Source organism: Stegostoma tigrinum, chromosome 4 (assembly GCF_030684315.1).
Source record: "Stegostoma tigrinum isolate sSteTig4 chromosome 4, sSteTig4.hap1, whole genome shotgun sequence".
Taxonomy (NCBI): Eukaryota; Metazoa; Chordata; class Chondrichthyes; order Orectolobiformes; family Stegostomatidae; genus Stegostoma; species Stegostoma tigrinum.
The window spans coordinates 71,136,290-71,160,433 of NC_081357.1; the positions used below are offsets into that span (position 1 = coordinate 71,136,290).

The 24,144-nt window shown below is 44.5% G+C and overlaps 2 protein-coding genes across 3 annotated transcripts in view; one reads left to right on the forward strand and one right to left on the reverse strand.

The window, feature by feature from the left end:
- Positions 1 to 14,449, reverse strand: part of med23 (mediator complex subunit 23) — a 96,814-nt gene extending 82,365 nt beyond the window's left edge. For both annotated transcript variants that reach the window (XM_059645408.1, XM_059645407.1), the window contains exons 1-2: positions 14,061 to 14,449; positions 3,320 to 3,351 (exon numbers count right to left, since the gene is read on the reverse strand). In XM_059645408.1, coding sequence (XP_059501391.1) covers positions 3,320 to 3,351; positions 14,061 to 14,207 — 179 coding nt within the window. In that variant the 5' untranslated portion in view covers positions 14,208 to 14,449. The remainder of the gene's footprint in view (positions 1 to 3,319; positions 3,352 to 14,060) is intronic.
- LOC125452266 (venom phosphodiesterase 1-like) overlaps positions 1 to 24,144 on the forward strand; it is a 155,325-nt gene that overhangs the window by 1,071 nt on the left and 130,110 nt on the right. The gene's annotated exons all lie outside the window — the stretch shown is intronic.

The window sequence follows — 24,144 nt, forward strand, 5'->3', positions numbered from 1 at the left end:
CTCAAGGGAGGCTTGTTGACAAAATGAAAGCACATTGAACCAGAAAGTAATGTAATAGCATGGATTAAGGATTGGCTAACATCAGACAACGTAGTAGGCGTAAAAGTTCATCCCATATTGGCCGACTGTGACTGGTACACTACCATACTACCACAAGGATCCTCAATGTATAGTTCCCATCTACTGACTATATATAAATTAACTTGGGGAACAAACATAATATTTTCAAGTTTTCAGATGATACAAGGCTAGATGGGAATGTGGGCTGTGTGGCTTCAAGAGATTTGGACAGACTTAGTAGGCAAGAACATGGCTGAAGAAATAAAACATGAAAAATGAAATTATCCACATTGGTGGGAATAACTGATGTGCACTGTATTTCTTAAATGGCACGGGTTCATAAAGTCTAGATGTTCTCAGGAATGCAGGCGGCTTTGTCAGTACGTGACTGAAGGCGAACATGCCAGTGCAGCAAGCAATAAGGTAAACTAACGTAGGTCATTTTCATTAAGGGATTTGAATGCAGGAATAGAAAAGCCTTGCTTCAGTTGTACATAGAACCTTGTTACACCCCTGAAGTACAGTCTGTTTTGCTCCCGTACCTTAGGGATGATATTATCATCACACAAGGATTGCAATAAAGGTTCACAAGACATACTCCTGAGATGCTGGGGCAGTCGTAAAACAGACTGAGGAAATTGTGCCCACAATCTGTAAAGTTTTGAAGAATCAGGGGTGATTGCATTGAAACATATAAAATAGCTAAAACTAGGCAAGCTGTTTCTCCAGTTGAGGAATTCAGAACCACAAACACAATTTTGAAATAAAGGGGTGAGCTACTTTGGAATGAGGAGTTTTTTTTAATTCAACGGATTATGAATCTTCGGAATTCTCTATCCCAACCACATAAGCTCAATGATTGAGTAGCAATTGACAGTTTTCCAAATACCAATGACTTAAGGGAATATAGTAGTAAAATGGGAGTCCAGCAAATGATCAGCCCTGATCATATTGAACGGCAGTACGGGCTAAATGACTTACTTCTGCTCTTACATTCTTAGAGGCTCACTTTGAGCCAATAAGGTTAATTCTGGAGTCCAAAAGATGACTAACTATGCTAAACTGACATACCATCAAAATTACATGAGGAAAAAGTGAAAAACTGACTTAATTCCAATAACCTGCACATCTTTGGACAGTGGGAGGAAAGCCATGCAGACACGGGGAGAATACTCCACACAAATAGTTGCCTGAGAGTGGAATCGAGCCCTGGGTCCCTGGCACTGTGAGGCAGCAGTGCTAACCACTATGCCACCATGCTGCCCCCAAGTCCACATGAACCCTCCGAACAGCATTCCATACAGGCCCCATCCCTGTATCACTATGTTTCCCTCAGCTAACCCAACTACCTATATATTCCCAGACACTATAGGCAAATTAGCATGGCCAATCCACCTAAGTTGCACATCTTTGGATTGTGGGAGGAAACCAGAGCACCTGGTGCATACCCTGCAGACACGGGGAGAATGTGCAAATTCCACTCAGACAGTTGCTCGAGGGTGGAATTAAGCCTACGTTCCTGGCACTGAGAGACACCAGTACCAACCACTGAGTCACTGTGTTGGCCCATCCATAAGTGTCATCCATAGCCCGCACTTCAACTGATCTTATGTGGCTAACAGCTGTGGAGGAAAAAGTGGCAGAGCTCTTCACTCAGAAAAGAAAGAATTAGTGTTTTCACACCTGAGTATTCTCCAACAGCTCATGGCTGTGTATGTAAAAAAGACTGGACTGAGTAAATGGTCATCTGTTTTGAGAGGTTATTAATGGCAGACATCAACTCAGCCTCCTAGATTGTCTGGATCCACTACAATCCAACTGCCATCACAATAGATCTATGTAGACACCATCTCCCTGGTCCTATGCTCATCCACGGAACATGTGGAAAGCAAAGACTTGACCCCTAATTACTGGCTTTAGCTCCACCTTCAATATGATAATTCAACAAAACGCATCTGCAAACTCCAAGACCTAGGACTCTGCTCCCCCACTGCAACTGGATCCTCCACTTCCTTACTCTCAGACTGAAATTAGTAAGGACTGGTGACAACATCTCTTCCACAATAATCCTCAACACCAGTGCCCCGCAAGGCTACATACTCAGCCACTTACCATACTCCTTATACACTCTCAATCATGGGGCTAAATTTAGCTCTAGCTCTATTTACAAATTTGCTGATGACCCCACAGTCAGGTCTCAAACAACAATGACAGAGTATTGGAAAGAGATAGATAGCTTAGTGGCATAGCAGAAAGAAAATAATCTCTCTTGCAATGTGAGCAAAGCAAAGGAGTTAGTCATCAACTTCAGGGAGCGGAGTGGAAGACACGTCCCTGTCCATATCAATGGCGCTGAAGTGTAGGTGGTCAAGAGCTTCAAGTTCCTAGGAGTAAAGATAACCAGTGATCTAGCCTGGTCCATCCTTGTCAACATGACAGTCAAGAAAACACACCTATGCCTCTACTTACTCAGAAGGCTAGGGAAATTTGGCACATTTGCAATGACTCTTACCAAATTTTATACATGCATCATAGAAAGCATCCTATCCAGATGCTTCACAGCTTTTGTATGGCAACTGCTCTGTCCAAGACCTCAAAAAGTTGTGTGTAGCCCAGGCCTTCGTGAAAACCAGCCTTCCATCCATTGACTCCATCCTGCTGCCTCACGAAAGCAGCCGACACAACCAAAGACTCCTCACACCCTGGTTGTACTCTGTTCCATCAGGCAGTAGATACAAAAGTTTTGAAACATGGGCCAACAGATTTAAGAACAGCTTCTTCCCCAGTGTTATCAAACTTACGAATGAACCTCTCATACATTAGAGTTGATCTTTCTCTGCGGCTTCTCTGTAGCTATAACACTATATTCTGCATTCTGCTTTATTACCCTGATGTAAGGTACAATTTATCTGATTAGAACACAAAACAATACTTTTCACTATATCTTGGTACAGATAAAAATAATATATCAAATCAAATCAAACCTCTTTGCCGCAGATAATCTCTGTCCATGTGGAACAGCAGTTTATGAGAGAATTAAGGAAAACAAAAGACGCGCAAGATTAAAATGTTACATGTTTGTGCTGGGTTGCTATTTTAACTGAATTGAACTTATTTCAGGGCATCATTTCACTAGTTTGCCAGTTATAAAAATGCACCTTAAATGGGATCCATTTGACAAAATATTTATCTTTGCAGTAGGTTCTAGTGTCATTAGTTACAGACCAAAATAGCTAGAAAAGTAAAATTGTGCACTCACCCAGCAAAGGCTTCCTCAATTACTTCAGTTTTCTGGAAAATAAAAGTGCAATAACTGCAATTCAGCTTAAGAGCACCATTGTGTACAACTTACTGCATGCTTTGACAGTCTATGAGTAGTTGCATTTTTATCTGTAGTTATTTTACAACTCCGAATATTCTTGATAATGACCAATAATCAGCCCAAACTACTCAGTGTAAAAGAGTATGAGAATGGAACAGTATGACAATCAGACCTGGAGAGAATGAAAGGTCCCTGACTTGAATATTATTGGTGACCACAGTGAACTTAATCAGCTTTTACATATTTTTGGAGTGGCACCCAAGAAATCAAATTAATTGAAGCCAAATTTACAGAGATGGGATGGGATTTGAATAGCTGCCTCTGTTACTGATCCAGTTCCAAGATCTCTTGGATGCCTTAATTTATTAAATCTGAGATACAGGTTATAACAGGTTATACAACTGAAACACAGTAACTGTAATTTAACATTTTGTGAAACTCCATATCACATTCTCTCCTAAATCAATTAAATCTCATTAATGATAACAAAGTGTGAAGCTGGATGAACACAGCAGGCCAAGCAGCATCTCAGGAGCACAAAAGCTGATGTTTTGGGCCTAGACCCTTCATTAGAGAGGGGGATGGGAAGAGGGTTCTGAAATAAATAGGGAGAGAGGGGGAGGCAGACTGAAGACGGATAGAGAAGATCAGTGGAGAGGAGCGTATAGGTGGGGAGGGGATAGGTCAGTCCGGGGAGGACGGACAGGTCAAGGAGGCAGGATGAGGTTAGTAGGTGGGAAATGGAGGTGCGGCTTGAGGTGGGAGGGGGGGGTACTGGTGAGAGGAAGAACAGGTTAGGGAGGCGGGGGCGAGCTGGGCTGGTTTTGGGATACAGTGGGGGGGGGGGGGGGGAGGGGACGAGCTGGGCTGGTTTTGGGATGCAGTGGGGGAAGGAGAGATTTTGAAGCTTGTGAAGTCCACATTGATACCATTGGGCTGCAGGGTTCCCAAGTGGAATATGAGTTGCTGTTACTGCAACCTTCGGGTGGCATCATTGTGACACTGCAGGAGGCCCACGATGGACAGACTTTGACCAACCTTCCACCACTGTTTAGGGAAGATAATTACTAAGGCTAAAGACCCTCAATGCAGAAATTCCCTTTTACTTCTATCTTAAGTGGAAAGCCGCTCATTTTTAGACTGACTCTCCTTGTTCTCGATTCCCCAGGATCTACCTCGTCAAGTCTCCCTTATAATCTTACATGTTCCAATAAGATCATCTCTCATTCTTTTATATGCCAATGAATCCACCTCAATTGTTCCTCATAAGACATTATATCCTCAAAATTGTTCCTCTTGGTGCGGTCTCAACAATACTACTCACCGCTGTATGAAGACTTACATATTTTTATATTATATTTGTATTACAAGAAAGACCAATATTCCATTTGCCTTCTGAATCACTTGCTATCTGTGTGAACGAATATTTCATGACTGTGTACAAGAATACTCATATCACTCTATGGCACCATTCTGTACTTCCTTTCAATTTAAATGGCATTCTGCTCATCTATTCTCCCTGGCAATGGTCAGTTTCACATTTTTCTGCATTATATAGTATGTCATCTGCCAAATTTCTGTCCACTCACTTAACCTATGGGTATTCCTTTGAAATTTTACATATCTCCATCAAAACTTGCTTTCCTGCTGATCTTTACAATATCAGAAAATTCCAATCATGGCCCTTTATCAATTTCATTATTATTCAGCAAATATAATTGAGGGTCCAGCACAAATCCCTATGATATCCAACCAGTTACTTTGCCAAACTGAAAATTTATTCATTTTGATTTTTAGCTTCCTGCTAGTTAACTGAAGCTCTCAACATGCGAATGTATCACCTGTACGATCATGAGCTATTATCTTGTGAAACAATCTTTTAATGTCATCTTTTGGAATCCAGAATCTACAACTACTGGTTCTTCATTATCCATCCTGCTTAATACATCCTTAAAAGAACTCCAATAAAACTGTTAAGCATAGCTTCCCTTTCATAAAGCATGTAAATTTGCTTGATTGGATTATGAATTTTTAAATAGCCCACCATTATCACCTTAAAAATGGATTCCATTTTCCACATGACAAATGTTAGACTAACTGGTCCCAAGCTCCTTGCTTTCTATCATTCTTCTTTTCTGGAATACTTGGGCTACTATCCCAGTTTTTGTATCTGCTGTGCTCTTCTCAGAACCTGAGAGACTTTGAAAAATTACATGCAATGCATCCACTTCTTTTAAAACAAGGTCACAGGCCATTAGGTCCAGCAGGTCCTTCAGTCCCATTGCGTCTAGAGTGTTTTCCCCTCTGATAATCGTGGCTGCTAAACCTTATCTCTCCCTTTGGTCCTTACCCTAACTCTATACCTATTGCTTTTCCATTATGCCAGACATTTTTTTTAACCTCTTCTGTGAATAGACAGAAAAAGGGGAGATATTGGTGTAGTGGTAATGTCACTGGACTAGAAAACGAGATATCTAAGTTAATGCACTTGAAGCAAGTTCAAACCCCATGATGTCAGTTGGTTGAATTTCAGCAATTCAAACTGTAGATGTACATCAGTGGCGAAGACTGTGAATATTAATCATACTTTATTTATATGGCCAATCCAGTTCAGTTTATGGCTAATGGTAACCCCGAGATTATTCATGGTGGGAGATTCAGTGATGATTACGCCACTGAATGTCAAGATTAGATTGCCCCTTACTGAAGGCAGTTATTGCTTGGCACTTGTGTGGCATAAATGTTATTTGCCACTTTTCAGCCCAAGCCTGGACATTGACCAGGTCTTGCCGCAATTGAACACAGACTGCTTCAGGGAGTGTGAACAGTGCTAAATATTGCACAATCATCAGTTTACAGCCTCACTTCTGATCTTACGATGGAGGTAAGGACATTGATAAAGCAGCTAAAGATGGTTGACCCTAGGACACTACCCTGAGGTACTCCCACAGAAATGTCTGGAGGTGAAATGGCTGACCTCCAATAATCACAACTATCTTCCTTTGAACCAGCTCAGACTCCAACCTAGAGTTTTCTACTGATTCCTACTGACTCAGTTTTTCTGGGATTCCTTGTTGCCACAATTGGCCAAATGTGGCCTTGATGTCAAGAGCAGTCACTCTTACCATGTTTGGAATTGAGCTATTTTACCCATGTTTGAACTAAGTCTCCAATGAGGTCAGGAGTTGAGTGACGCTGGTGGAACCGAAACTGTACATCAGTGAACAGGTTATTGCTGAGTACATACTATTTGATAACACTGTTGAAGACACTTCTGTCACGTTACTGATGAGGTGGGTTGGATTTGTCCTGTTTCTACTGTTTTTCACATTGTCAGGTAGATGCCAATGTTGTAGCTGTATTGGAACAGCTCATTTGGGGGTGCAGAAGATTCTAGAGCATATGCCTTCAGTAATATTGCCAAATGTTGTCAGGAGACATAGACTTTGCAGTGTTCAGTGCCTCCAACTGTTTCTTGATATCATGTTCAATCAAATGTATTGACTGAAGACTGACATCTGTGATACTGGCAACCTCTGGAGGAGGCAGAGATGGATCATGTACTCAGCACTTCTGGCTGAAGATTGCTGTGAATGTTTTAGTCTTATCTTTTGTACTAATGTGCTAGGCTCCCCCAGCATTGAGGATAGGGATATTTGTCAAGCCTTCTCTGCCAGTGAGTTGCTTAATTGTCCACGATCATGTGCAACTACTGGACGTTGCAGGACTGAACAGCTTAGATCTGATCTGTTGATTGTGAGATCATTCGGCTCCAGCCATCGCTTATTACTGAGGCATGCAAGTAGTCCTGGTTTGTAGCTTAACTAGGTTGTCATCAGAATTTTAAGATATGCCTAGTGCTGCTCCCTACTCCACCTGCACTCTTTATTGAGCCAGGATTAAAACCCTGTCTTAAAGATAAAAGTAAAGTTGGGGATATAACAAAGTGTGGAACTGGATGAACACAGCAGGCCAAGCAGCATCTTAGGAGCACAAAAGCTGATATTTTGGGCCTAGACCCTTTATCAGAAAAGGGTTGGGATTGGAGCAGAGGGCTGCACGTTCTGCAGGAGAGAGGCTGGAGTGGCTGAGAGGGATTGAGAGGTTGAGGCAATTGATGTCTCAACAGCAGTTAAATAAGGAGATCGAGGGAGGGTAGGAGACCTGGGGATGGTGTCCAGGAAGGTGACTTATGTTGGAGGCGGGTGAAGGGGTCAGTGGAGGGAGGGTTAGGCTCCCGGTAAGAGAAGTAAGCGTGGAGGCAGAGGTGGCAGAAAAACTGCTCGATGTCCAAACGTGGTATTCGATGTGTGGTCAGAGGGGGACAAAAGTGAGCCCCTTGCTGAGGACTGACCGTTTGTCCTCAGTCAGGGGAAGGCCTGGGGGAATGGTGAAAATTCGGCAGGGCTCAATGTGGCTGTCTTCTCTGGGGTTGCTGGCTGTGGATGCCGTGGGTGGAGCGATGCCCGTGTCGGCTGTGGGTGGGGTTGCGTGTCGGGTATGGGCGGAGTCCCGTCAGCAGTGGGTGGAGTGAGGTGGACAGCAGCAGTAGCGGGTGATGGTAATGTTTGTGGTGTTCGTTGTAGAAGTGGAGGCAGTGGCTACAGCAGCGGTCACTTTCGCGATCCCAGAAGTGGTGTACACGGCAGTGGCGGATGTGATGTCATCAGTGGGTTCTCCGGTAGCGACCTCATGGCCAATAGCGGCGGGTACATTGTGGGGGAGGTGCAGGGTCAGGCTGGGGATTTTGGAGGTGGAGGAATCCCATTTTCGGTGGCAGGGACCAGTGAGTTTGTTGCAGTTACGGTTTTTAGTGTCCAGTAAAGTTGAGAAGAATGGTGTTCAGTTTACGGATCCTACAACGGATAAAAAAAAAACAGGAGAGGTCCTTTGCAGTTCTGGGAGAGGGAGGTTCTGAGCTGGGGTATGCTGGATTGCAGTGCCTGGAGATGCCAGCACATTGCTGCGAGTGTGTGTTTCAAAACTCGCAGGGAGAAACGCTTCTGAAGGGTCTCAATGTTCTGGATGTAGATACGGTCACGGTTGCGGACAAATTGGGAAGGTTTGAATGTGGACTGTAGTCCATTGGGGATGATCTGGTTCTGTAGGCAAGTGCTGAGGAAGGTGATGTGGCCGAGGTACCTGGTTTGCTTCAGGACATGGTCGAGCAGTTTCAAGGCCGAAGAGATTACAAGAGAGTTGCAGTGGAAGAGAGATCCCCTGAGGTTTGTCCAGAGGGAGGAGGGTAAATTCTTCAGGTTAGGCATCCCTGGAAGAGGCTTCGCAGTGAGGTTAAAATTGTATCATAGGTAAAGGGAACTGCAGATGCTGGAGAATCCGAGATAACAAAGTGTGGAGCTGGATGAACATAGGAGGCCAAGCAGCATCTTAGGAGCACAAAAGCTGATGTTTCGGGCCTAAACCCGTCATCAGAAAATCAGAGTTGGGGATATGCCAGGGAATGGGGTCACAGATTGTGTTGGAGTGCAATTCTGCTGCTTATGATGACCCACGGCACGTCATGATTACCAAGACTGGAGTCGCAAGATCTGACTGAATTCTGTCCCATTCAGTACCGTGATAATGTGACACAAAATGATGGAAGGTATTCTGAATGTAAAAGGTCAGGCTTTGTCTCCACAAGGACTGTGCAGTAGTTGTTCTTACTGATTCTGACACGGACAGATGTATCTGTAGCCGACAGGCTGGTGAGGGTGTGTTCAAGTATGAGTTTTTTCTGCCTCCTGTCGGTTCTATCACCTACTCCCACAGACCCAGTCTCACTGCACCTGGTGCCATCAGACTTCATTGTTTTTGGAGTCAATGTTGAGAACTTAAGGCAACTGCTTTCTGACTGTATTCCACTATTCCACCATGTCTCGTGGGCCTGTCCTGCTGGTGAGACTGGACAGATCCAGGAATAGTGATGGAGGTTTTTGGGATATATCACCTGTCAAGTGAGAATTACTATGTCAGGCTGTTAGTTAACTAGTGTCCCAATTACTGCTGCTTGAAGAGTCTTCCAATCTGGCACTAGCCCTCAAATGTTGTTAAGCAGGACTTTGCAGGGTCAGAGATAATGGGAACTGCAGATGCTGGAGAATTCCAAGATAATAAAATGTGAGGCTGGATGAACACAGCAGGCCAAGCAGCATCTCAGGAGCACAAAAGCTGACGTTTCGGGCCTAGACCCTTCATCAGAGAGGACCCTTTGCAGGGTCAACAAGCTCAAGACAATACCTGCCATTTTCATTTCCCATGCCTTCATCAATATCAGGTGGTCCATACAGTTTCATTTCTTTTAGCAGGCTTGAGTAATTATTATAACTGAGTCGCTTTCTAGGCCATTTCAGAGTACAGTGAAAAGTCAACCATATTGCATTTTGAGCCACATATAAGCCAGACCAGGACATCAGTTGCCTTCCCAAAGTCCATTAGTCAACCACATAGGTTTTTATAACAATTGATAATGGTCATGAACTCTTAATTCGATGGTCATCTCATGGCTGGATTTGAACTCTGCTCTTCAGAATACTACTGGGTCTGCGCACTAAAAATCTAATGATAACACCACTAGGCCATCGTCTCCCTGAATTGACAGGAGAACAGTAAGCCTGAGGGATTTGTTTGATTGTGCAACTGTTTGTGTAAACTGTTTACTCCATTTCACATTCCTCCAAATCTATCCATCCCAGATTATAACTGGGATGCCCATTCTCCCTCTAACTGTGAAACACAGTCAAAGGCACTCACCAATTACCTGTTTCTCTGCATAGTATCTGATTTCTCCCTTCCTCCCCCTCTTTGTGGGCTCAAAATTGAGTATGCCCCCATCAACAGCCTATCCCCACATTGCTCATTCATCTTGCCCATTCTTCCTTCACCTCTCTGCTATGCTTCCCTTCTCCAATTCCCGCAACCCCTTGCCACCTCCCTCTCCTGCAACATTATCATATACACCCCTTGTTCCCACTTCTTTCCACTTCCTCCCCTTTACAAATGACCATCCTCAAAATACACAATCTCCTCCCCTGCAGCTCTGCATCACCACTCTGCTTCCAACTGCAAATCTCATTCATCCCTCTCTTTCCCTTTAATGTGACTCCCTTGACCCTACATCCCCATCCATTCCTCCTTTGCAAACATCTGCTCCCCTCTCCACCAAAGTCTTAGTACCTCCCTCCACCCACCTCCCTCTCTGCACTGCCACATCTCCTCACTTCTCTCTGAATCCTATATCTACAATGTGCCATTCTCCCTCTGCTGATAAATCAGTACTCCTCCAGGTTGAACAATACTTGGAAGAAGCACTGAGGGTAGCAAGCGCTCAAAACATACTCTAGGTGGGGGATTTCATTGTCCTCCACCAAGTGCGGCCTGGCAGCAGTACTACTGATTGAGCTGGTGGGATCTGCAGCAGAAAAAAAAAATGACGTCATCCTTACTAATCTGCCAGCTGCAAGTGCATCTGTCCATGACTGTATAGGTAAGAGTGATCACTGCACAGTCCTCATGGAGACCAAGTCCCACCTTCATACTAACAACAACCTCAATCATGTTGTGTGGCACTATCACCATGCTAAACGGGATCTAGTAACTCAAGGCTGGGCATCCATGAGGCACTGTGCACCATCAACAGCGGCAGAATTGTGCTCTAGCAAAATCTGTAATCTCATGACCCAGCATATCTCCCACTTAACTATTACTATCAAGTCAAGGGATCAACTCTGATTTAATTGAGACTGCAGGTTGGCATGCCAGAAGCAGCACCACACATAGAGAAATGAGGTGTCAGTCTGGTGAGGCTACCAAACAGGACCATTTTCATGCTAAACAGCATATGCTTCAAGTATTAGACAGGGCTAAGCGATCCCACAATGGATCAAAATCTAAGCTCCACAGTCTCGCCACATCCAGTTGTGAATGGTGATGGACAACTAAACAACACACTAGAGGAGCAGGCTTCACAAACATCCCCATCCTCAATGTTGGAAAAGCCCACTTTTGTAAGAGTGACCATCAACCAAAAGATAAGGTTGATACATCACAGCAATCTTCAGCCTGAAGTGCCGAGTGGATGATCCATCTCAGCCTCCTCCAGTGGTCCCCAGCATTACACATTCCATGCTTTCAGTTAATTCAATTCACACCATGTCATATCAGGAAACAGTTGGAGGCACCGGATTCTGCAAAGGCTATAGCCCTGAAAACATTCAGCAATAGTACTGTACACCTGAGCTCCTAAACTTGCAGCTCCCCTTGCCAACTCTTCCAGTACAGTTACAACGCTGGCATTTATCCGATAACATGGAAAATTCCCCAGGTATATCCTGTGCCTAAAAAGCAGGACAACTCAAACCTGGCAAATTATCACCCCCATCAGTCTGCTGTCAATCATCAAGAAAGTGATGGAAGGTGACGTCAGTGTTATCAAGCAGCACCTGCTCAGCAGTAAACCAGCTGATCCCCAGTTTGGGTTCCACCAGGGTCAATCAGCTCTTGACTTCATTACAGCCTTGGTTTAAACATGGACAAAACAGGTGAATTCCAGGGCTGAGGTGAGAGTGACAACTCTTGACATCAAAGCAGTATTCGACTGAGTGTGGCAAGAAGGAGCACTAGCAAAACTGGAATCAAGGGGTATCAGGGCAAACTCTCTGCTGGTTGGAGTCATACCTGACACATAGGAAGATGATTGTGATTGTTGGAGATCCCAGAACAACTCTGCAGGATTCCCTCAGGGTACTGTTCGAGGCCCAATCATCTTCAACTAGTTCATCAATGACCTTCCCTCTATCATAAGGTCAGAAGTGGGGATGTTCACTGACAACTGAAATGTTCAACATCATTTATGGCTCCTGAGATAATGATGCAGTCCATGTTCAAATGCAACAAGATCTGGACTTTATTCAGTTATGGGCTGACAAGTGGCAAATGGCTAGTATCATTCATGCCATACAATGCCAGGTTATGGCCATCACCAAAAATAAACAGTCTAACCAAGGCTCCTTGACATTCAGTGTTAACGCCACTAAATCCCCCACTGACACCATCCTTGGTGTTACCATTGACCAGAAATCAAGAATGTGATGGAATACTCTCCAACTTGCCTAGATAGGTGCGATTCCAATGACACTTAAGAAGATCAACATCATTCAGGACAAAGCAGTCCACTTGATTGGCATCACATTCACAAGCATCCACTCCCAAAACCAACAATGCTCAGTAGCAGATATATGTTTGATCTACAAAATGCACAGCATAAATTGACCAAAGACGGTCGGGTTGAAAGGCTGAGCAGGCTTGTTGGGCGAATGGCCTAATTCTGTTTCTTTTCCCACGGTCTTAAAACAACTTCCAAACATACCACTTCTACCTAGAAGGTTGAGGATTGCCAATACATGTGAACACTACAACCTGCAACTGCCCCTCCACGCCACTCACCACTCTGACTTGGAAATATATCACCATTCCTCCACTGTCGCTGGGTCAAAATTCTGGAATTCCCTCCCTAATGGCATTGCGGGTCAACCCGAAGTAGGTACAAGCTCACCAGCACATTCTCAAGGGCAACTAGGAATGGGCAATAAATTCTCTCGCTCTCTTTCTGGTGGGTCTCACTCTCTCCCCACTCCATCCCCCTACTGGTGCCTCACTCTTACTAATGTTAGCTCTGTCTCTCTCCTCTAACCCTAACAATTTCTCTCTTGCTCTCTTTAACCCAAAGTAGATTTCTCCCTCTTCCTGTTATCTCTCTGTCTAAACCTAACCCAATTTCTCTTTTGACAACATACGTTTCAGAATTTTAATAACTGTACATGGACTGGAAAAATTAACTGAGCTAAATCGGTACACATGGATTGAAAGAAACGGCAATAACTCGAGATAAACTGTTTCTAGAGATGAAAGGAAAACTGTTTCTAGAGATGAAAGGAAGAATGAGAAACTGTTAGAAAAAGGGATTACAGCGACATGTGAATTAACCACCCTGGGAGAAAAGAGCTACAGGAACAACATAAACAAGCTGTTTCCTGGGAGACAAGAGATAACATTATTTGACAATCTGCTGCCTCATCACATTTGGGCAATTTAGACCTGCCTGCAGAAGTAATGTTTTGAAGAGGGGGAAAAAAGCCATGTTTCAAAGAGATCTTAACGCAACGGGGAACAATGGAGCTAATTTTTTGATATGAAGGCAAGCAGCAGACTTGAAATCTCCAGAAGTGTAATCAATACTGGGGATGAGCAAACCTAAAGGATATCAATAATGTCATACTGCGATCTTGACAGACAGAAAGTTGTATAAGAACCCAACACCAGAACGACTCAACAGCAGAACTAAGAAGAACAACACTAGAGAAGGACCGAACCCTGGAAACCTCCAGAGATACAACACTGTTGGTTGGAAATCTGGCCAAATTTCACCATTAATTGGGTACTGAGTAAATTTAGTCACAGGCTTATACTTGCTCAATAGTTTAAAGTATTGTTTCAGTACTTGATTGTCTGTGAGATTTCCTAATAAGTTGCTGAATTAACGGTAGCTTGTGGTGATTTACTCATAACAGGCACTCCTTCACTCACTCCTTCCTTCCTTCCTTCTCTCCCTCCCTCTCCCTGGTGTATCTCTCTCTCTCTCTCCACCCTATCCCCATCTCTCTAACCCAATATCACTCACCACCACCTCCTCGAAGATGCTTTGGAGCTGTGTCTCCATGGAAACCGCCATCTCGCGGCCCCCTGCCACCGCCGCCGCCTCCCCTTCGATCCACGGAAGCCTTGAGCAGTTTCCGCTTCCGGGATGAGCCGTTCCGTCTCCTCTCATCCTCCGCCGTGCTCCGATGGCCTCCGCACTTTCTCAAAACAGCTTCGTTTCAAAGTTTCCTTTCCCCGTTTGCAAGTGCGAATTCGAATCGAAAAATAAAAGCAGTATTCCAAACGATTCACTTACACATTCAGATTTCAACTACATACGCTGTAAACTGGCGGAGACTTTTACATTCAGCCGGTGCCTCGTTGAAAGCAGCGACAGTGAGTGAGGCCCCGGCTTTCCTGTTTGCTTGAAGACTGAACGCCCAAGGCCACTGCCCCCGTGCGGCACCTGGAGGAAACAGCAAAGCCCTGTGTCAAATTGTGAATTCCACCTCAGACACCACCCAGAACTTTACAAATTCATTCCCGTGCCCAAATTACCCTCAAATTTCCCCCAAAAACCTCATTTCGAATCGATCCAAAAATAGATTGGGTGCGAATCTATGTCGGAACCCAGGAAAGCACTTAAACCGCAGGCTATATTCCTTCTTTATGCATGGAAATTGAAGTTTCGACTCATTTCAGCATTGTTCTTGCAAGGGAATTTTTTAAAAAAATTTCATTGGAAGTGCGCCTCACTGGACAGGCCCACTTTTATTAACCATTCCTAATTGCCTTGCAGGACGTGGTAGTGAGCTGCCTTTTTGAACTGTTGCATTCCACCTGAAGTAGGGATGCTCACAATACTGAGGTAACAAGGTGCAGAGCTGGATGAACACAGCAGGCCAAGCAGCATCAGAGGAGCAGGAAGGCTGACGCTTCGGGCCGAGACCCAAAACATCAGCCTTCCTGCTCCTCTGATGCTGCTTGGCCTGCTGTGTTCATCCAGCTCTACACCTTGTTATGTAAGATTCTCCAGCATCTGCAGCTCCGACTATCTCACGCTCACAATGCTGTTTGGAACAGAGTTCTAAGATTTTAACCCATCAATAATCGACAAACAGCCTTATATTTTAAGTCAGAATGGGGGGAAATTTGCATGTGATAGCCTTCTCATTTTCCGTTTTAGTAGTGCTGGGTTTGGGAGATGCTGTCAAAGGAGCCTAGGTGAAGTGCATTTTGTAAATGGTACACACGGCTTCTACTGAGCTTAGGCGGCAAATAAAAATGTTGCTTAAAGTATCAGATTACCTGTGCCTTGTCGATACTGGACACGTTTTGGGGAGTTAGGTTTACTTGCCTCAAAATTTCCAGCCTCTGACCTGCATTGGCAACCATACTATATGGCTGGTCTAGCTCTGTTTTTGGTCAATAGTAACTTCCAGGATGTATATAGTCAGAGATTCAGGAATGGAATTGCCGTTAAATATCATGGGAATGGTTAAATCTCTCTAATGGGAGATGTTCACTGCATGGCACTTGCATGATGTGACTTTTATTTGCCAATTCATAGCTCAAGCCTAAATATTCTCCAGATCTTGCTGAATATGAATTAAGACTACTTCAGTAGCGGAGGAGTTGTAAATGACCCTGACTTTGCACAATCATTAGTGAAAATCCCTATTTCTAACTTTATGATAGATTGAAGATAATTGATGAATATCGTTATGAATATGAATATCGGACACTTAACTGTGGAGCTCTTGCACCGGTGCCCTGTGACTGCAATAATTGGCCTCTAACAAGCATAGCCACCTTCTTTTCTGTTTAATATTCTCCTCTGGTGAGTTTTTCATGTGATTGCCATTGACTTCAATCTTACCATACTTAGTCAATATGTTGCCTTGATATCAACAGCAGTCACTGTCACCTCAATCATGGAATTCAACACTTTTATCCATGTTTCAATCAAATCTATAATGAGGTCAGCAGCCAAGTAGCCCTGGTGGAGGCCAAATTGAGCATTGGTGAGCAGACATGGAAAAGGCAGCAAATGAATGTGCAATAGATTGGAGTTGTGATCTGTGCATTTTACTTTTAACCCCTCTGCACAGACCCTTTTCTAATTGAGGTGGTGGGTGAGGTAAAGATTAAGTGTCGAGTATCAAGACAAAATGAAGGAAGTGAATTACAGTAGGATGACAGAGAATACAGGGTGATAGAAGGTGGGGCAGAGCACATTGAGCTAATACAAAAAGTGACAGGAGCAGGGATGAACTTACACAATCGTGTTGACTCCCTTAGGAAACCATACAGAAACACTATATATGCAATGTTCAGTCTGTTGTGATGTTGATTTTCTGTAAAATCTTATCACAAATGTTGCTGTAAACTCAAATTATGATTATTGACTATTGTTATTTACCACTATTATGGTTTAACTGCCTCCACAGAAAACTTTTATGCACCATTTGAAGTTAGATTAAGAAAGTTCATTATTCGTGGTAAAACCTTATTATATTTTACTTTATCAGTAAGCCATGCAGATTAATATGCATGGATTCAGTTTACTTAAAAATCCTGTAGAAGTTGATGCAAGACTACGACTTGTCACAGATATGTATCTGAATTCTCCGCTAGCATGCTTCTAATGGACTTCACGTGGCAATTGGTCTGCAAGTTACTCTCTGATATTTGGTTCATGAGCATATCCAGCTCAATTCAGTTCATAAAAAAACACAACTTGTTATCAAGTAAGAGTTAAATACAACAAATTACAAGTTACAATTACACCACAAGTGAAAATGCATATATATCAGAACAAAAAAAATCAAAGAACTGCAGATGATGAAAATATAAAACTGAAATTACAGGAAAGACTCAGCAGGTCAGGCAACATCCATGGAGACAAAGCAGGCATAATGTTTCAGATCCAGTGACCCTTTGTAGAACTGATTGTAACCAGGAAAAGGCCTCAATTTCTCTACCCCTCCCCCTTACCCAGTCAAACTATCTCCCTCTGAACTGACTGCAGACCGTGCTGTCAATCCAACCCTGACTTTGCAATGAAACAATCCAACCTGCTGACAAGAGTGGTGCTGTTGTCTGATATGCTGACCTCTACATTGTGGAGGCTGAGCACCAGCTATCAGACACCTCCTTCCATCTCCCCCATATCATAAGACCACCATGAAACACCAGGCCATTGTGGCCACAATGGTCACTAATCTAATTTCATCTGGAGATCTCCCCCCAATCCAATTCCAACTCCGCACAGCTTGCTTCTACCTCCTTCCCAAAATCCACAAACAAGACTGTCTGAGCAGACCCACTGTTTCTGCCCCACAGAATTCATCTCTTTCTACCTCAACTTGATTTCTTTCTCCCCTTGTCGAGTCTTTTCCCACTTAGATCTGTGAATCTTCTGAAGCTTTACATCAGTTTCAGAATTTCTAGTTTGCGGGCGTCAGCCGCCTCCATTATGGATGTGCAAGTCCTTTACATGTCCATCACTCAGGCTGAGCTCAGGGCTTCTTCTTAGAAAAAAGGCCTGAACTGTTCCCATCTATCACCATCCTCGTCCTCTGCCTGGCCAAGCTTGTCCTCATTTTGAATAATTTCTCCTTTAACTCCTCTCACTTTATTCAGGCCAAAGGTGTGGCTGTGGGTACCTGAATGGGCCCCAGTTATGCCTGTCTCTGTGGAATGTGTGGAACATTAGTTGTTCCAGTCTGACTCCAGCCCTACTGAAACTCTTTCTCTGGTACTTCAATAACACCATCAGTATTGCTTTCCTTTCTGTCATCTGGAATTGGAAAATTTCTACCTCACCCTCGCCTTCACCTGTTCCATCTCTGACTCCTCCCTTCACTTCCGTGATATCTCTGTTTCTATTTCTGAGGAATGGCTGACCACCAGTATCCAGTACAAACCTGCCAACTTCTATAGTCACCTGACTATATATCCTCACACCCTGCTTCCAGTAATGACTCCATTCCATTCTCCTGGTTTCCCTGTCTCTGTTGCAAGTGTTCCGATAATGCCAACAAGGGGTCCAGCAAAATAGCCACCTTTTTCCTCAACTGAGAATTCCCCATCACCGTGTGGATAATGCCCTTAGTCATGTCTGACCCATCTCCTACAATTTGACTCCTTGTCCTCACTTACCACTCCACCAGCATCCACATCTAATGGATCATTAGCTGTCATTTCAGCCAGCTCCAGTGAGATTCCATCAGTAGATGCATATTACCCTCCCCTCCCTTGTCCTGTGTTCCACAGCAACCATTCCGTCTGGACACCTTGGTCCACTCCCAACACCATCATGGCATCTTCCCATGCAATCTCAGAAGGTGTAACACCTACCCATTTACTTACTCCTTCCTCAGCGTCCAAGATCCCAGACACACCTTCCAGGTAAGTGCTTTACTTGCACTTCACTCAGTCTAGTACAATGTACTTTCTGCTTACAATGCAGTCTCCTCTAGTTTGGGGAGACAATATATTTTGTCTGTAAAAAATGACCCTGAGTTCCCATTGCCTGACACTTCAACATACCATATGTTCTCTGGCCAACATCTCTATCTAAGGCTTGTTGCAGTGCTCCAGTGAAGCTTAGCACGAGTTGTAAGAACAGCATGTCATTTTCCACTTGGAAACCCAGCAGCCTTTAGAATGCAATGTTGAGTTCAATAATTTTAGGGTCTGAGCACCTTCTCCCACATCCTGACCCCAAACCCCACACAGCATGTCATGTCACCTCATGGGCTGCTACCACAAACACTACCACAAACAAACATACCATTAACAGCTACTAACAGTTCCCAGTAGCAGGTACTATTACTCCCATGCTGACCTTTACCTATTCCTCTGTCTGTCCAACTGTTTTTCTCTCTCTCTCTGGGCTCCATCTCTACCTATCGCTTGCTCCTACCTCACCTTTTCCAAGCTACAATCAGTTTTAAAGAAGGGTCACTGCACCTGAAATGTTAACTCCTTTCTTTCCACAGATGCTGCCAGACCTGCTGAGTTTTTCCAGCAATTTCTGTTTTTGTTTCTATACATCAGAATAGTTGCTCAACTAATTACACAAAAACAATTATTTGAAAAATTTAAGAGTCTAAGTGTCTTTTTTGAATTTACCGATTTTTCTAATCACCTGTTCGGAAATGTTGTTTTACACCTTCAGAGCAAGTGCAACTTGAACCTGATCCTCCCCTTCTCGGGGTGGGGATACAACCACTTCACCACAAGAGGGCCCTCTAAGTGTCTTTAAATCATTACAATCAAGGCTGAAGGAGTGTACTGTCACTCTAGTCCTGTTACCTTTTGGGTCACAACATAAAATTAAAAACATTTTCCAGTTATCAAGAACACAAATTCATTCTCTATTTCAGGCTTTAAACAATGAGACCTTTTTTCCTTCAACACGTTTTCTTAATAAACACAATTATGGGTTTGTTATTGATATAAAACTTAATAAATACAGTATTTTCTGACAGACGTAATGACATAGAAGTATAAATGCTTAAACAAAACCTCATGAGAAAAACAGGGAGAACAAAGATTGATCTGCAGAAATTGTCATTTTGGAAAAAAATTCTGAAACATAAATTGGCCAAGGGGTTATTCTTGAAGGGGAAAGGATAATGTGTAGAATGTTCCAGATGTTCTTGCTCTGATGTTCTCGCACATGTGGTCAAGTCACTAACCAATCACAGTTGTCTCTGAAGGCTCCCTCTGGAAGTACAATCTTGAGATATTCCTTCAAACATTCTTTAGAAAAAAAAACAGGTTTCACCATGTGCTTAACTTCTTTTCAAAAATGGGAGCAATCAGCTGGGCCATTTGTTCTTTGCAGATTTCCATCCAACTCAGCTTGCTCTTCACAGAAATAAAAAAAAGAGCTTGAGAAATTCAGCAGGTCTCGACAGGATCTGTGAAGAGACAAATTGCATTTATGTTTCAAATCCAGTCTGATTTTTTTTGGAATAGGCCAGTGCTTAGCAGATTTTCATCCAACTCAACCAGTTAGAGAAAAAACCTTTCCAAACCAGTCACCATTCAAAATCTGCTCCACAAGGTTCTGCAGCAAAGCAAGCTGTTATGACCAGCCATATGATTTACAGGAACCATTGTTAACAAAAATCTCCAATGACTGTCATGAACTTTCCATTTAATATTCCTTTAAAGAAACAATTCCAGCTATTTCCATGAAACTTGGAACGCATCAATTTTCCACAGACCTTCAAATGTAAGTCTTTCAAACAATATTAGTTCAAGGGGGCATTGAATGCATATTTAAATTAGAATAATGCTCAAGAATATGGGGAAATAAGCAAAACAATGGACTTAATCATAAGGTTCATTTGGAGAGCAGGTGCAAAGACAATAGTCTGAATGGCTTTCTTGCATGCCATATCCTTCTATGATTAACTATTAAGCAACTTGGGAACACAGTCCTTCAGAAACCTGGGATGGTGTAACCTTCTGGACATTTACACTTTAAACTTGGGTATTCTCAATTTGTGGATGTGTTGGAAACTTGCATGTTGTCAGCATGTTGATTGGTTTCCTCATGGTCTCCACATCATTGTCCAAACTTATTTGTACGTGTGCGTGTGCGTTGTTTACAACTGGAATATTCTACAGTTTTCTGAGCTGGATTTTATTTTTCCTGAATGATGCTCCTCTCAGTATTGTGACTTCACAGGAACAGGGCTCAGGATCCACTTTGGAATAGCCATATTTCCTGTGAAAAATGTAGGACCCTTATATTTTAATCCAATGTGCAAATTAGGCAGTTTTGCATCTACATATGGATCATGCATCTTCTTCATTCTCCCTTGTTTTTTGAGTTTGTCCCATGTCTCTGAGAACTTGGACAGGTGATGGTTTGGCTGATTGTCCGAACTTACCTTCTAAACATGAATATTGCTGATTATGGCAAACCCATATCAAAAGGAGTAGCCCTTAGTTGTAACATAGCAGTATGAAAATAATTTTGTCACAACAATTTATGATGTGTACTTTGAAGTCATGAGCACAGTGTGGTTCATGAACTTCGGCCTGCAAAGTGGGAAAGCAAATACCATCACCAGATGACAAGACTCTAAGCATTTCCAATGTGTGTTGTTCTTGTGGCTTTAGAAGAGAAAGCAAAGTTCTGGATTAGAAATACCTATCTGGCAGCCTTTGAACGCAATACATTTCTTCTTGCAATCTAGAAATTGCTATTAGACTCTTGGATCCTTTATCAATTAGTCATTTATAAGTTACACTTCTATCATGCAAATTATTTCACTATGGAGAGATAACCTCGTTTGAATAAAGAAAGCTTTGGGTTTACTTTATATTTAACACTTGACAATCCAATGTGCCGTTTCTATAGCAGGCACTTTGATGACCCAATGCTTTTACTGAGAAAAGTAATAAAGATCCAATGTTAGCGAGTTTTGAGAAGATTTGTAGCTCAGGTTGAGTTTCTGGATGTGAGTTTGCTCGCTGAGCTGGAAGGTTAGTTTTCAGACGTTTCGTCACTTTTTTTATTTGAAAAAATATACTTTATTCATAAGATGTACAAAAAAAAACATATTTATACACTTACCCAGTCATGCAAGCCGCACCAGGTTACTCAGGGGGTACGTACACCGACTAAAGGAAAAAAACAAAGAAAAAAAAACAAAGCAAAGAAAATACCCCACAGTCGTCACCCCGCACAGTCCCCGTTGGCCCCTGACCAGTTGGGGAAGGCGCCAGTTGGGCCCAGTTACCAGATAGGCCCCTTTTTACTATTCTGGACGAGGGGTTTCACACCATGGTCTTTCCCCACCGCGCCTCGGCGGCGGCTGCCCCAAGCTTTAGCGCGACCTCAGCACGTAGTCCGGGACCTTGGAGTGCGCCAGTCTGCAGCACTTGGTCGGGGTCAGTTCTTTCAGCCGGCAGACCAGCAAGTTGCGGGCAGACCAAAGAGCGTCTTTCACCGGATTGATGGTCCTCCAGGCGCAGTTGATGTTGGTCTCGGTGTGCGTCCCGGGAAACAGCCCGTAGAGCACGGAGTCCCACGTCATGGAGCTGCTCGGGACGAACCTCGACAAATACCACTGCATCCCCCTCCAGACCTCCTGCGCATAGGCACACTCCGGAAGGAGGTGATCGACAGTCTCGTCCCCCCCGCAGCCGCCTTGAGGGCAGTGTGCGGTGGCGCAGAGATTCTGGGCATGCGTAAAGGATCTCACTGGCAGAACCCCTCTCACCACCAGCCAAGCAACGTCCTTGTGCTTGTTTGAAAGTTCTGGCAATGAGGCATTCTGCCAAACGACTTTGGCAGTCTGCATGGGGAACCACACAACGGGATCCACCCTCTCCTTTTCCCGCAGGGTCTCGAGGATACTACGTGCTGACCACTGCCTGACGGCCTTGTGGTCAAAGGTGTTTCCCTTCAAAAATTTCTTCACGAGCGACAGGTGGTACAGGACGGTCCAACTATTCGGAGCGTTCTGCGGCAACGAGGCCAGGCCCATCCTTCGCAACACGGGGACAGGTAGAATCTCAGTAAGTAGTGACACTTGGTGTTTGGTAACTGAGGATCTACGCACAGCTTGATGCAGCCGCACACAAAGGTAGCCGTCAGGGTGAGGGTGGCGTTCAGTACGCCCTTTCCCCCATTTTCCAGGTCTTTGTACATGGTGTCCCTGCGGACCCAATCCATCCTCGACCCCCAAATGAAGTGGAAGATGGCCCGGGTGACCGCAGCGGCGCAGGTCCAGGGAATAGGCCAAGCCTGCGCCACATACAACAGTACCGAAAGCCCCTCGCACCTGACAACCAGGTTCTTACCCATGATGGAGAGGGACCGGAGTGTCCATCTGCCCAGCTTCTGCTTCAGTTTGGTGATACGCTCCTCCCAAGTCTTAGTGCACGCCCCAGCTCCACCGAACCAAACACCCAGCACCTTCAGGTAGTCTGTCCTGACGGTGAAGGGGATGAAGGAGCGGTCGTCCCAGTTCCCGAAGAACATGACCACGCTGTTACCCCTATTGAAGTTGGCATCCGAGGCCAGTTCAAACTGGCCGCAGATGTCCAACAGCCTACTCACCGACCGACGATCGTTGCAGAAGACGGCGACGTTGTCCATGTACAGGGAGGTCTTGACCTGAAAGCCTCCGCTGCCTGGGATAGTCACGCCCTTCAGGCTCACGTCCTTCCTGATGGATGTGGTGAAGGGCTCCACACAGCACAGGAACAAGGCAGGAGAGAGCGGGCAGCCCTGCCTGACTCCAGATCTGACGGGAAAACTGTCCGATTCCCACCCGTTGATCGAGACTGCCCTAACGATGTTGGCGTAGAGCAGCCGGATCCAATTGCGGATGCCCTCCCCGAACCCCAATTTGGAGGGGACGTCCCTCATGTAAGCATGAGAGACCCTGTCGAAGGCCTTCTCCTGGTCCAGGCTGACAAGGCAGCTGTCCACCCGCCTGTCCTGCACATAGGCGATCGTATCCCTGATGAGCGCGAGGCTCTCAGTGATCTTCCTGCCCGGCACAGCACAGGTTTGGTCAGGGTGAATCACCGACTCCAGGACAGACCGACCCGGTTGGCTATGACCTTGGCCAGGATTTTGTAGTCCACGTTCAATAGTGAAATGGGACGCCAATTCTTAATTTCTTCCCTCTCCCCCTTCCTCTTGTAAATGAGGGTGATGATGACCTTCCTAATGGACTTGCACATTTCCCCTACCCGAAGCGCACTATCGTACACCTCCAGCAGGTCCTGGCCAACCAGGTCCCACAAAGCCGACTACAGCTCGACTGGTAAGCCGTCGCTCCCAGGAGTCTTATTCCTCTCCAAGGACTTGAGGGCTCTGGTCAGCTCGTCCAGGGATATCGGCCGGTCCAGGCACTCCCTCGTGCCGTTGTCTAAGACCTCCGTGTTAGACGACAGGAACGACTCGGAGGCCGTGCTGTCCGTGGGTTTCGCGTCGTACAGTCCGGCATAGAAGGATCTGCTGATCCTCAAAATGTTGGGCCGAGACGACATCACCGAGCTGTCATCCTCCTTCAGCCGGCTAAGCACAGAGCTGTCTTTGTTCACCTTCTGAAAGAAGAAACGCGAGCACGTCTCTTCCTGCT